This window comes from Hakea prostrata, chromosome 10 (assembly GCF_041222555.1).
Source record: "Hakea prostrata isolate BN-2017 chromosome 10, UWA_Hpros_2, whole genome shotgun sequence".
In the NCBI taxonomy this organism is placed as follows: Eukaryota; Viridiplantae; Streptophyta; class Magnoliopsida; order Proteales; family Proteaceae; genus Hakea; species Hakea prostrata.
In genome coordinates, this window is record NC_142609.1 from 15432381 (window position 1) to 15446713 (window position 14333).

The following is a 14333-nucleotide window of genomic DNA, read 5'->3' on the forward strand; positions in this document are numbered from 1 at the left end:
TCCTCTCTACTTAGCCTGCCGATACATCCATGCACCCGCACTGTCTGGTCTGCCAATGTCAGGGTAGGGTAGGTTGCATCCTACACTCATGCAAGTGGATGCATGGTTTGTATGGGCAAGCTGAGTGGGGAGGATCTAAATTCTTCAAACTCTTGGATCATATGCTATGATGCATTTTCCTTTTGCCAAGTGAGCAACTTCTCAAGGTATCGATTCTTGTATAAATACATAGCTCACCTCCAAATCACTTTTCTTAGTTCAAATAGTTCGATAATCATAGATTATTCAAACAAAAAGATTTCATCAAACCATTGATCAAGTTTCTGAAGCAAGATAACATCCCTGGAAATGGAAGCCATAAAACTACATTGAGTAGAGTCCTTTTCTGAAAGATAATTCTAAACCAACTTCATATTAGAACTTTAGAAGACCTCATTGCACTTCTTGCGTATTACACCTCGATCGGTTTCCTGTTAGAACAGCAGAAGAGGAGAGTTTCACAAATGCAGTTGCGAAGGTCTGGAAGAAACCAACTTCATCCATGGCAAATCTAGCGACTACCGGAGCTGTTCGAGGGTCCATGGATATATCAGCATCAATCTGTAACACACCTTGGCCTGCCATTGCATCTCTGAAATATTGGTTATCAAAGACAAAACACAGTAAGATCATTGCCTACAAAAGTAGAGTTTATGCTTAAGGGCCCCTCAAATGATCCATTTCTGCAAATTAATCTCAAGAGCTTTTCGAACCCAGGTGACATTTCTCCTGCATTTCTGCTTTCTTCATGGCTGTTCAACCTGTTAACAATGTTCAAACGACTAATCCCCAGTGTATGTGCACCTGCAAGAACAGAAACCCAAAGTCATGTGCAAGGTTAGAGTGCAAACTACTATGAAAAATGTTAATTTAAGTGCTCTGATTACCCAAAATGGCAACAGATTCTTCAAGGTTCATCCCTTTGATGGCAAAAAGATGAAGCATGGCATCAACTCCGGTGCTTGGTGGGGGAAGAGAGGCTTCAGCAAGTTTATAACTCATTGTAGTGGAGTCTCTTCTACCCAGAGGAACTCTTATTATTGGACCTCCAGAAACTGAAACAGCCTCTCTAGCTGCCAACACAAGAATGTCTGCACAAGAAACATGCCCAGGACATTCTGCTTCAACAATTGATTTTACTGCTGCAATTGTCTCTGTTTTTCGAATTACTAGAAGCCAACTCTGGTAGCATTTCCCCATTACTTGATTCAAGAAGAATGGAAGCATCACAACCCTGAAGAGATTTTGGATTAATTAGAGAACATAATAACTTAGTTATATGCACAGAGAAAAAGAGAGAGAGATACCTGGACTTGGCAGTCATGGAACATTAACCTCAGCAGCAGCAGTTGAAGTTGGATCTTCAAGAAAGAATGGTGCAAGTGCTGTCTTCACAATGGTCTCAACTTGTGGACACGATTTTTCATAGAAATGATATGAGAGTTGATTTCCATCAACACCCAGAAGGCTAAAAAATGCAGAGAACAACCACAAATGAGTTTCTCATATCCAATCTCTCTGAAGTTTCTGTGTCTTCTTCCTCACTCCAAGCTGCTGCTATATATCAAGCTAGGAAGTTCATTACACATTCAGCTTTCTGCGTCACCACACATCAGATGAAGTTATTGTAAGTTTTGACTCATTTATTGTGAATCAGGAAGAGCAAAAGCCATTATTTTCATTTTCCTCTATTGGAAATTCAATTCAATGAGCCACAGAGAGAGTAGCATTAGAAAAAGTCAAGCATATGGGTGCATCAGTACTACAAGCAACAGTCATAATAAGGTAGCTGAAGAAATGCCAACTGATTCACCAAAGAACCAAATCAAAATGAACCCTTCAGCCGAAATCACAGTAGGTCATCTATTTAGGGTAATAAACATTCAATGCTTCACCATCATGTATAGCTAAAACTGCAAGAAAAACAACTACAAAAACCAACCTGTTTATACAGTCTACAGAGCCTATTATGTGTTTTTGAACCCTGCTACTGCCACAACACTATCGGTTAAAGCTCTGTTCCCCTTAATGGTTTGATGTTTTTAATGGTCTCTCCCTTCACATTTTGCTACATATGGTGCTCTGATTTACATGTGACAAGAAGAAAACTTGAGAGTGTCTGATATTTAAAATTTTTTATTCTTTCGCATACGGTGTCCAAGATCAATCCACCCTCTCCAATATACATTAGGAATCATAGATTATGATTAATTTTCATCACTATATTCACACCCTCTACCCTAGTGTTTAAATCTATCCTTTCCCAGTCTAATCTAAAGGTCCATTAATGTTGTGGCTTAAGAGATTCTCTCTCTATGGAAAGTGAAGTAGAAGTAATATCACAAAGATCCACATCGTCTATCATCATGAGGGCTTGAAATTAAATCAAGGTTTCAATTCAATTTAAAATTTTAAATCATCCAAAGGAGTGACACTTACCTAAAAACATTTGGCATGCAATCCTTACTCGGCTAAACGATGATTGACACATTTGTGGCAACATACAATTTGAATCCAATGACACGTCATAAGTAAAGGAAGAATATTATTTCGAATAATTTTTCTTTGAATGCAAGTCTTGTTACACATCATCACTAGGTTGGTCACTTGGCATCAACACCCCTTTCCCTATACATAAAAAAAATGTCATTGTACCCAAAAAATGAAATAAAATGTGATTGAGATATATTGAGACATATTGATATCAGTGATTTTTTTTTTTGGATAAAATTCCTAGCTGAAATAACTTAAACTTCTCGAAATTCTGTTGATTGATATTGGTTAATTTGGTCGTAACTTGGCATTTATCAATCGAAACTATCAAACTTTCTAAAGTATTGTTTAAAATCATCGAAAGGTGAAGCTTAAAACTAGAGAATTTTCAGCTCATTTTAAATTGTGTAATATCAAGTTCAAGCGACGAGAATACTAATCTCTTTATTTTAGTATTTATTTATAGTAGATTCGGGTGCAACTGATAATATGTGTCGATCTACCAAAATTTTATTTGATTTGAGCACTAATAAGTTACATTAATAATATGAGGGCTAAGCCTAGCAGCAGTGAGAAGGCTAAAGCTATAACAGCAAGAACGTTAACCTTACTCTCCATCACTGTTGAGTGTGTTGTAACGCTGTTGAGGAATCTGCAAATATACTTGAACGTTTGTTCTCACAATACTGTCAAATGAGCTGAAATGTACCAGAGGTACTTTCTTTAAGGTATTTAGACACCCTGATTTGTGCAACACGGGTTCTACAGTGTCTTCACCCCAAGATCAGTCAGCCCAACCTTTAAGGTTGCACCCTAGAAAGGTTACTTAAGGTATATCAGGTAATGTTCACTGCTAGACAGAACAACAACAGGGAGAGAGAGAAAAAAAGAGGAGGAGAAATCCGTGTTTAGAATGAACACGAAACTGAGTTTATATAGAGCCCCAAAGGCTGTGGTGAAAGGGTAAGGTACCTTTCTTTGTGAAGGTACCTTTCAGCTCAACTCCCTTCAGGAAGGTACCTGTCTAGCTGACCTCCCTGCAGGAGAGTGCCTCTCATGGCATCTCCCCGTATTCACCCAGCAATGGGCTCTCCAGAATAGAGCCCACGACAAAATGGGCCTTCCGGATCAAAGCCCACGATCCAAGTCACAAGTCCCAAGTCTATATATATATATATATATATATATATATATATATATATCACTCCAAACATACCGTACCGTTTTGAAAAAGCCATTTTTATACTCTATTGTGTAAATTTGATACGAGAGACCATATTGATGTGTAGTTTTGAAATTCCGTGTGGAACCGATACTATACTGAATTACTGGTACCGTATCGAATTAATACCCTTACCCTAAAGCTCGATGAAACCTTCTCCATCTATTGCTTTCTCTACCATGCAGATAGAAACCACTAAAGAAATTAATTAAGTTGTCTAAATTCATTGAAGAACTGCTGACTTTTGATGTGTTGATATGGAATCCTGTTCATCTTTCCTTGTCAAGATCCTGCAAAACACGTGCTTGACCTTGGGTGGTCGAGGTACGTCTCCAACGAGCAAGTCTGTACCAATGAGAATGATCACAACTACTCAATAGGGAATTCAAGTAATTGATCCCACTTAATATGAATACTTACTTTATTATGTTTATCTAAGGTGTTTATATAGTGTAAGATAGTAGAGTTAGATTCGGAATATGACTCTAAGATGAGTTGTTCTAGGAAAGTAACTCTACGAAGAGTTCTTTACCTAACTTGTCTTTCCATGTTGAAAGATGATAGGAGTTTACCTTTGTCACGTTCCCTAATCATGAAGGTCGGATACTCTAGATGTTGTGGTCAGTCCTATCATGAACCGTATGGCCGAGCCATATTAAATAACAAGCTTGGTCGTATCGTGCAATCATGAGTTTAGACTGAAATGTACAGAATGACCAATTTTATCCTTAACATGATGAAACCCCATTCAAACCTTAACCCTAAAGCCTTCGATGATCTTTTCAGACCTACCTCAAAACCCCATAAAAAAAACTTCAAAATTTATTGAAATTAACTTCAATAGAATTGTTTTTCATCAAAATTGTATGCTGTCATCTTTCCCTCTCTCATATATTTTACTTTTATCTTCTTGTGGTTGCTCTCTTGGACCAAAACATTAATTCAAAAAATAACCTTTTAAATCCACTCTAGTATCTGTGTGTACATTTTTAGATTTTGTGTTAGCCATCAATAGATTGTTTTTATTTTACAAAGAATGAATGAAAATATTCTTAAAGAAGAAGATTCGATTATCTTTGGTATTACTTAGGTTTTTTTTTTTTTCCAATATAATATTAATGCGTAAGGTTTTATATATATGTATTTATTTATTTTAAGCCCTTTCGTACCAAAAAAAAATTACTATCCCTCATCAAACTTGATGTGATAAGTGCTGTCATAGGTGAACATAGGTTCTCTAAATGAGAGGCTGAACCATGCAAATATTTTGTTTCTCTACGTCTTGCCCACTCTTCTCATATGTTTTACCTTTACATTGTTAACCTAATTCTATAACAATAATAAACATATTTGTTTCCTTTTAGACCTAAAAATAGAAATTATTATGTGTTGTCAAGCACATTAATGTTTTTTGGCCAGAAATTTGACTCTATAATAGAAATTTAAAAAGTCAGTTCTTCATAGAAACATGACCCATAAACAGAAATGTCAATTGAAAAAATTAGAGAGTCATGCGATCCTTCTCTATAGCATCATCACTTCCAGCACCATGAACTTTCTTGTAAATGAAAAATGTGGCTACAAGAACATATGAACATAACCAGACTGTGCTCAACCCTGCTAGAACCCAGTAATAGTAGTCAATATGAGCTTTGTTAAGATTATTAGGTAGCCAAGATTCTCCATGTCTTGAGCTGATTGATTGAATAATGGACACCACAACACCGCTCAATAGACTCCCAACTCCCATAATGCTAAGCCAAAATGCAGCCCCTAAGCTACGCAATCTATCTGGCATTTGATCATAAAAGAGTTCTTGCAATCCTACAATAGCAAAGACATCAGCAAGTCCCCAAATCATGTACTGTGGAACTAACCACCAGATGGCCATCGGCACAGTTGCTGTAGGTAGATCAACGAGTCCATGCTCTCTGGCAATACTAAGCCTTCTAGACTCTACTAAAGCTGCTGTCACCATTCCCATTATCGAAAGAAACAACCCGATTCCAATCCTTTGAAGCATTGTAATTCCAGATGGTAAACCAGTGAGCCTCCGAACAATTGGAACAAGAACTCGGTCATATAATGGGAGAAAAGACATAATCACGAGGCCTGAAAACACTGCAAGGGATGCAGGAGGAAATTGGAACTTGGATCCAATTTTCCTGTTCATCATGCTACCTTGCTTGATGGAAAATGTCCCAATTTGAGCATAGACCACACCAAACATCAAGCAACTAAACCATATAGGAAGTAAACGAATAAGAAGCTTCACTTCTTCAACTTGAGTTACTGAACAAAGTCTCCAACTGTATTTGAACCCAGCTAACTGATCGGTGTCATCAACAATGGTTGCCTTGTCCAAAAACCTGCAAGTTGTAAAATTGTAAGATGGAAAGACTTTAATCTATCACCACTTTGTGATATGTGATAAATCATAACCATTCTCAAAACTTTCTCTGTAACACAATGTTAGGGTTTAAGCACAAGGTTTGCTTAAAGTATTATACACCCAAATAATGTTAAATCATTACACCCTAAGTAATTATTTTGGAATACCACCTAGATCGTTGCTTCCAGCTAGTATTTACAGATAACACCGTTGCTTCCAGCTAATTGGACTCTTATATAACACACATTACACCGTTAGATTATAAAGATGATATATATTAGAATATAAAGGGTATAACTCAAATACCTCAATAATTTTGAAAAAAAAAAAAAAAACCTCAACAATTGTTCCTTACCTGAACCATTAGTCTGTACAAAGTTGCAGCCACTACCTTTAACCTCCTTGGTAGAATCACTTTAATTTGGAATACCTAAATCATTGCTTTCAGCTAGTATTTACAAATAACACTAGATTTTAGTGTTAATTGGACTCTTATATAAAACCCTTACACCATTGGATTATAACGAAAACGGTATATATATTAGAACATAAATTGGGTTATAAGTCTAAAACCACAATAATTTCGACCAAAAAATAAAAAATACCTCAACAATTTTTTCTTACCTGAACTGTTTGGTCGGTGCGAGGTTGTGGCCACTACCTTTAACCTCCATGGCAGAGCCACCATTAGACTCCTTGAAAGGCAACTTCCGCTTGCAAATTGCTGCAACAAACACCTGTGCCACTTGAGTCAAGGGACTTCCATTGGGAACATGTTGCCTGTACAGTTTCCGTGCTAATATGAACACAACTAGTGCCATCCCCATAGCAGCCGCAGTAATTCCAAACCCAACTCCCCATCCAACGTTGTCTTGTAAATAAATCACCAACAGGGTTGCTGAAACTGCACCACTGCATATCCCAAAATACCACCAATTGAAGAAGGAGCTCTTGGCTTTCTTTTCTTCTAGGTTGTTCTCATCAAATTGATCTGCTCCAAATGCTTGCACGCATGGCTTATGTCCACCTTGGCCAAATGCTACAATGTATAAAGACAAGAAGAAGAGAGGTCCCCGAAATCTCGCCGGAATTATTGAAACTGATAAAGTCAACAAGACTAGTCCCTATAACCAAAATAAAAAAAATAAAAAAATATTTGCTATGACAAATTGATTAATAAAATAAAAATAAACTCATTATCGATGATAATTGTATTGCAAAATTATGATGAGTGGCTCCAGAAGAGTCTTTCATAGTGGATAATAATGGGTGAGATGGGATATTTTAGTTCAGAGAAAGAAAAAAATATATTCTACCAAGAAATCAAGATCTCAGAATATTTCTCAAATAAGTGAAACCACCTTGAGATAAATGAAGGAAGAGATGACTATGGTTTTGAAACGACCCAGGTAGGAATCAGCTACAAAAGCTCCTATTATAGGAAGGAGAGTGGAGATGCCGAACCAGATGTTCACATTCTTGGCTGCTTCTGCGACTGGTTCATTTAAGACACTGGTTAGGTAGATGATGAGATTGCCTTGCATACCAAAATAAGCAAACCTCTCTGCAACTTCAACCCCTGTAGTAAGAACATATCAGAAATCCGAGAAAAGGGAAATTATTTTAAAGAATTGTATGATTCAGTTAAGGTTTAAGAACTGGAGATATGATGTAGAAACAGACTTACAGATGATGAAGATGGCTGATTTCCATCCTCCTCTGGTGGGGTTTTTTTGCTGCTGGGTAGAGATCTCTGATTCCATTTATGTTTCCTTGATGTTCAAAGGTTGAACAAGGGAAGTTTGGGCGAGCTTTTCATGCGAAGCTAGTTTACCGTGAGAGCATCAGAAAATTTGGGATTTGCATCTTTGGAATGAAAAAGCATGTTACGTTAATCTAGGAGTAATAAATACAGTGAAGGCTTTGAAGGTGAACAAGGGCAAGATGCATCACAAAAATATCTACCTCATATTTTTGTTTTTGTTGGGTCAACTACTCGTTTATATTAATATAATAGTTTCTCAACTGTTCAGATTATTCACTTGTGAGTAGAATACATATTTGAAATCATATTTAGAAGGAAAAAAAAAGAAGAAAAAAAGCCCCTCTAGGGCCTCTACCATTTAAAAAACAGAAAAAAATCAACCCAAGACTAGAAAAATAGAAACGAAAAGATAAGAATAGCAAGCAATACAGCTGAGACCTTCTTTGATGACATTTAGTTATAAGTTGTTTTCTCACCATTATGGAGTGTAAGGACCACCTCTGGGATGAGGTGAGCACAACCTATAGATACCAGGAGACTGAGTGAGGTAGTTAGACGTCATTTTAGAGGATCCATGAGTATATGGCCTTTGGTTTGGTAGAAAAATTATAATATTTGAAAAATAAAATAATAGTAAATTCATAAGAAGAATTGTTCTTAGAATTTATAACCAAGCGAGGTTCATGATTAAAGATTTTATGCTTATTTTAATTTTTTTCTTTTTTTTAATTAGTTTATGATATGATTAAAAATTATTATAATAGAGGCGGAGCTAAGATTTAACATCCGCTGGGGGATAAGTACGGTATTCACACATATATAAAAGACTAGAGAAAATTATGTAGGGAAATTTCAAAAAACTAGAAAAGGGTATGAAAGTGCTAGTAGTTTATATATAGAAAGAAGGCCAAAATGGTCCCTTTGAAAAAATCAATAAATTAAGAGCAAGGGCTAAGTGTTGATATTTCATGCACGGAAAGACGCTGATGGGTCTCCATAGAGAAAATTTAAAGGATCAGGAAGGCCGACTGCTGGTATTTTACATATGGAAAGAGGGCTAAAGAGAACTTGTTAGGAAAATTTTAAAAAACAAATTGAGGGCGAGGGGCCATAGCCCCCGGCACTGGAGAAGCTCCGGCACTCACTTTAATGCTACAATAATTTAGGGCCTGTTTGGTTACATGAGTCTGGAGATTTCAAATATCTAGAGATTTCAAATCTATAAACTTCAAATCTATAGAGTTATAATTTATAAAATTAGATATTTTGTTGGAATGAATACTGAGGATTCATCCTAAAAAACTATTTAATCTACGTGATTTTTATGAATGTGCAAATGTATAGCTATTTTGAAATCTCTAGATTTCACCCCTTACCCTTAAATCTCCAGATTCACGTTTTTAATGTAAAAAGGTGAATCTCTAGATTCCATGAATCTAGAGATTTTTACAACCAAACGGGTATAATTCTCATATTCATGAATCCATAGATTTGAAATCTCTGGATTCATGTAACCAAATAGGCCCTTAGTGAATTAATAAATGAAGGATTTTCAAATAAAGTCTCCAAGTTGTATTGAAAACTTTCAAAAAAATTTGAAATGCTATTGTAGTCCTACATTAAGAATGAAATAAATCCTTCTTTTTCTCTCCGGTCAACCCTCCTTATTTACAGGATTACTCTCATGCACTTCCTATTGTAGCGAACTGAACATGGCCTTGGGGCAGCTCCTTCTTGCATCCAGCGTGGTTGATGAGATATATTAATTTCAACAAAGTTTTCTCTCTTGTATGATATACAGTAATTTTTAAGATTAATGTTGTTGCCGACTCCTGGGCTTAAGAGTAATTTCAAGATTTGCTCTCTACTCCCTTGACTTAGCATGGGCTTCTTCTCTTTCATGTAGTTCGTTATACCAAAAAGAAAAACTGCACATGGATTTAACAATTAAAAGTCCAAATCATACCATCTTAATTTATCTAATTTTCTAAGTGATGATCTGGGATTTTGTACTAAGTTAAAAATTTTAAAACTCAAATTTAATTATTTATCTCATATAATAACATATGTTCTCTTGTGCATCCACATAGACCTGACTTGGTTGGTTAGAAATATTAAATGTAATTGAAAATTAAGAGAGTTGCAATAATATGGCACACGAGTTTATATTTTTGGCTTTTTATAGATGATGGTACGTCGAATAGTAGATTGGGAATGGGTGGTGAGTGGATCATAGAGTATAACATGGACTTTATATTTTGATGGTAGGTTATCCTAAGGAATTGGCTAAGTTGATAAAGACCAACACCTCATAAGTAAGAGGCCAAAGGTTAAAACTCCTTGGGTTATTGAGCTTTGCACCTATATATGAGTTATCCCCATTTTCCTATATATATATATAAAAGCTACAGTTCCTAAAAGAACAAATGATGGTGGGTTAATGGATGGATGCCGTAATAGAATAGTGGACACTCAATGTTAGTCTAGATATTCTTTCTGCACGGTAGAGGATTGTGCTCCCCTCAAACTTGCCTCATCTATATATTTAAGATGGGGTTCAACTTTAAACAATGACAAGGTGGACTAGAGGTGAGTCCCTCCTAAACATGAGTTGGAGAAATGTAAGAGGAACAAAGTCCTCCACTCACGAGGGTAGAGATCAATCTTAACTTGGCAAGAAAACTTAAATAAAGGGAATATTTTTGCTATTCAAAAGCATGGCCTCCATGCTAGCATGGACCAGGGAGAGTGCCCTTCCATGCCCCAATGGTCATCTTGACCCCTGAAGCAACACCATTAAGGGGGCAAGCATGTGAGTGGAAGGCCTTCATCCATCCTCCACTAGCTGGCGTACTCCCTCCGAGTCAGATTTATTCCAAAATTGTTGTCAAGTGAAAATTGAGAACTTCTTGGAACTACGTACAAAAATTGAATATCAACATAGTTGAGACTTTGTCCTTTCATGGGACACGTGCATGCATTCTGCCATTAAACAATGAGCTCAGTATCATTTTTGGACATAATCAAGGCCAGTCACAAGGACTGGGGGACCATAGGGTGGGAAGGTGTGGAGTGATGAAGGTTTGAACCCAAGACCTCCTTTATCTTATTGCTTCTACATAAGAAGCTTCCATCATCATGTTGAAAGCACATCACCAATGACCTCCACATCAGCATAGGTGACATTTTGTCCTTTCATTGGACCAAGTCCTTTCTCCCATAAAACAATGAGCTCTTTGTGTAGATAAACTTCTTTTGTCTTGCATACTTATCACTAATACAAGCCCTATGTGTAATATCCCCTAATACCCTAGCTTGATGTTGCGTTATATGAACGGAACCCGGAAGGGCAAATTATAACATGCTATGAGCTATAAGGATAAACACCACCACCAATGCGGTTACCTTGAATTAAGTTGTAATTCTAAAGAATATTTGGGCCACATCATAATTAGGAGAAGTTAAAAGCTTTAATATTTGTTTATTTAATTAAATGAAATCCAAAACTTTGCACTTAGAAAAGTCCATTGATGTGTCAAACGCTAGCTGTAATTACAATAGGGATCAAGGTCATCCAGGATTGGACCCAAGGGAGGTGTAGGAATTGACTGGAGATGTGTCGAATGGGTTTGCGATCAACTGATGGGCAATATATCTTGAAAATGCTACTAAAAGGGCAAACCTCAATTCGTTGGGAAAACTCGCTGGAGAATGGAGAACAAACACCCCAAATTTTGGATTGAACCAGTGTAGGTAGATAAGGGGGTATATAGCCAGGTCGACACAGAAACGACTGGCTAGTGATCAGAGTATCGATTGACTATAGTTGCTAAACAAAACTAGGAACTATAAATGGTGGGAGAACTATGTGCCTACTAACTCGTGTATATCACAAATAGAGGATTTAGCATTAGAGGTGGATACAAAAACCCAAAGTGGTATGCTGATCCTAAGAAGTGAATTCTCAAGTCATGCACGGTGAGGGGAAATTGATGCTAGCTCTAGAATTGAATTTGCATTCTATTTTTGATATTTGAATTGCTTAGGTTGTTTTATGTCTAATTGCTATGTTAATGTTCGGCATGCATGCATTGGGGGCATATCACGGGTAGATGCTCTTATCCCTTCTGCTAAACATATAGTTGTTAGAATGGATATGTGGATTTGGGGATTCATGCTCTCTATTACAAATAGGGGTGGTGGTACAGTCATTGCCTCCAACTACTTCTACATCCTCTATGTTCATGCATCTTGGTATATGCAAGTGCATCATGATTCTTAAAACAGCCTAGATCTTTCAAGGAACAATAGAGTTATTGATGTTAGGAGAATAAAATTAAGATAGAGACTATTCACGCGAACAATGAGATGTTGATCAATTATTCCTTAATGAACCAAACATGTTAAGAGACTCTTGAGATCCTCCTCTACACAACATCAATTGCAACAGCGTCAATTTTCTTGTAAGTGTAAAGATTGGCCACAAGAACATATGAACAAAACCATAGTGTGTTCAACCCTGCTAGAAACCAGTAATAGTAGTCTAGGTGTGCTCCATTAAGGTTATTCTCCAGCCAAGATTCTCCATATCTTGAGCTGATTGACTGAACAATGAAAATGATAGCACCGCTCAATAGACTCCCAACACCCAAGATGCTAAGCCAAGTTGCTGACCCCAAGCTATGCAAACTATTTGGCATATGATCATAAAAGAGTTCTTGCAATCCCATGAGTGCAAAGACATCAGCAAGTCCTCAGATCATATACAGTGGAAGTAACCACCAAATGGCCATTGGCACAGTTACCTTAGGTAGACAAGCAAGCTCATGGTCTTTAGCTATTCTAAGTCTTATAGCCTCTATTAAAGCTGCTACTACCATTCCAATTATTGGAAGGAAAATCCTGATTCCGATCCTTTGAAGCATTCATCCATTTCCTCAAAGGTTTTTAGTTCGGAATCAGGAGGGATCTTGGCCACTAGGTGGGGCATTTTGTTTATGTCAACTCTGTTGTCCTTCCACTACCCTTTTTTCTTGGAAGAGTCTTCAAATGCTACCATCTTTGCAGCCTTATACTTTGCCACAACTTCTTCATGAGTAGCCATCTTTGGTGCTAGAAAAAAGAAACAGGTGTTAGTGTGCATTCCAAAAAGAAAAGAATGACTAGGAAAAAAGTTGAAGGCCAGGGGGCTCACTGTCCACAATTCCCCACTTGATAAGGGGAGCAATATACTCCTTTTTTCTATCATGGACAGGAACCCCCTCGCATCGAACAAATATATGGTAAACTACTTCTTTAAATGCAGACAAAGTAGGCTTGGTGTTCAACTTCTTCAAGCCACTTTTCGAGAAGTACAAACATTCCAGCACAGCACAATCACAAGGGGGATAATAGACCAAGTACTGGTCTCTCTAGCCTTTATTATTGGTGGGAAGTGCTTTTGCCAAAAGTTTATTGTGATCTTTTTGTTCAAATAACAATTTAGGTGAAGCAGGGTCAGGGACAACGAATCTCTTTATGATAAACAGATCCATTTTGCAAGTTCGTTATTACGGGTAATTCCTACAAAGGATCGGACTAATGACGTATACAATACTTGAATTCTCAATGTAGATGCTACATGGTTGGTTCTCATCCTTCAGAGACTACAAGTGTAATAGGAGTATCCGTCGACAAAAGGATCACCCTAAGATGATCATCTCATGGCTATTGAGAACGAATCAAATCAGATGGTTCTATTTCTCAATCTTTCCGACTTGCTCCTACGGAACCAAGGTCGAAAAGATTGAAAAAACCAGCCATTCACAACCACCGATGAAGGATTCCTCGAAAAGTTAAGGATTAGTAATCTGGGTATTATTGCAAGAGTCCTACCTCCAAGTCAAGAATGAGTCCTTGCATGCTTCTATGTTTTATTTCCTATTTAGGATTTGATCAAAGAAGGGAAAAGAGAAAGAAGAATCCAATTCAAATAAGGAAGATAGAAAAAATCCTGTTTTTGAGTGTCTCTGTCCAGTTTTGATCAAGATCTTCATCGAATGGTCATCTGGTGTCTGATCGAACCGATTTTTGGAGGAGAGCTTCATGACTTCTTGGTATTCCAAATCCAACGGTGGGATTATGCATTGGAGATCTCTAAGTTAGTCCGATTTATACGTCAAAACACTCCTTGGTTAAGTCAAATAAGAACTTTGAGTTTGGATTCACCCCGAAGTTTAATTAATCTATAAAAGGAGAGCAAACTCCATGAAAAAGGGAGGACGTTTTTGGGAGCTTTGGAACACCAGAGAAAACCCTTAATTAGAATTTGTTAGGAAATATATAAAATAGAAATTAAAGGAAATGGTGCAACATATTCATTTTCATATCATATTAGGGAGTAAAAATTGATATAAAACAATTGTAAATCACATGGAAATATA

General features: G+C 37.0%; 1 protein-coding gene and 1 pseudogene across 1 annotated transcript; both read right to left on the reverse strand.

Annotated features, from left to right (window-relative positions):
* Positions 1-422: 422 nt before the first annotated feature.
* Positions 423-1546, reverse strand: LOC149002142 (peroxidase 29 pseudogene; annotated as a pseudogene).
* Positions 1547-5148: 3602 nt separating this feature from the next.
* Positions 5149-8166, reverse strand: LOC149002143 (protein NRT1/ PTR FAMILY 5.4-like). The gene is made up of 4 exons (XM_089138894.1): positions 7834-8166; positions 7508-7725; positions 6771-7270; positions 5149-6123 (listed from the first exon to the last, which is right to left on the reverse strand). The coding sequence occupies exons 1-4, from the start codon at positions 7907-7909 to the stop codon at positions 5256-5258; spliced, it is 1662 nt and encodes a 553-aa protein (XP_088995020.1). The 5' UTR covers positions 7910-8166; the 3' UTR covers positions 5149-5255.
* Positions 8167-14333: the final 6167 nt, after the last annotated feature.

Excerpts from the sequence above, each read along its gene's own strand:
- LOC149002143 (XM_089138894.1), bottom strand. The coding sequence starts at position 7,909 with ATGGAATCAGAGATCTCTACCCAGCAGCAAAAAAACCCCACCAGAGGA. Across the intron at positions 7,726-7,833 it reads ATCAGCCATCTTCATCATCT|GGGTTGAAGTTGCAGAGAGG; the intron begins GTAAGTCTGTTT and ends TTCTTACTACAG. Across the intron at positions 6,124-6,770 it reads GCACCGACCAAACAGTTCAG|GTTTTTGGACAAGGCAACCA; the intron begins GTAAGAAAAAAT and ends TACAACTTGCAG.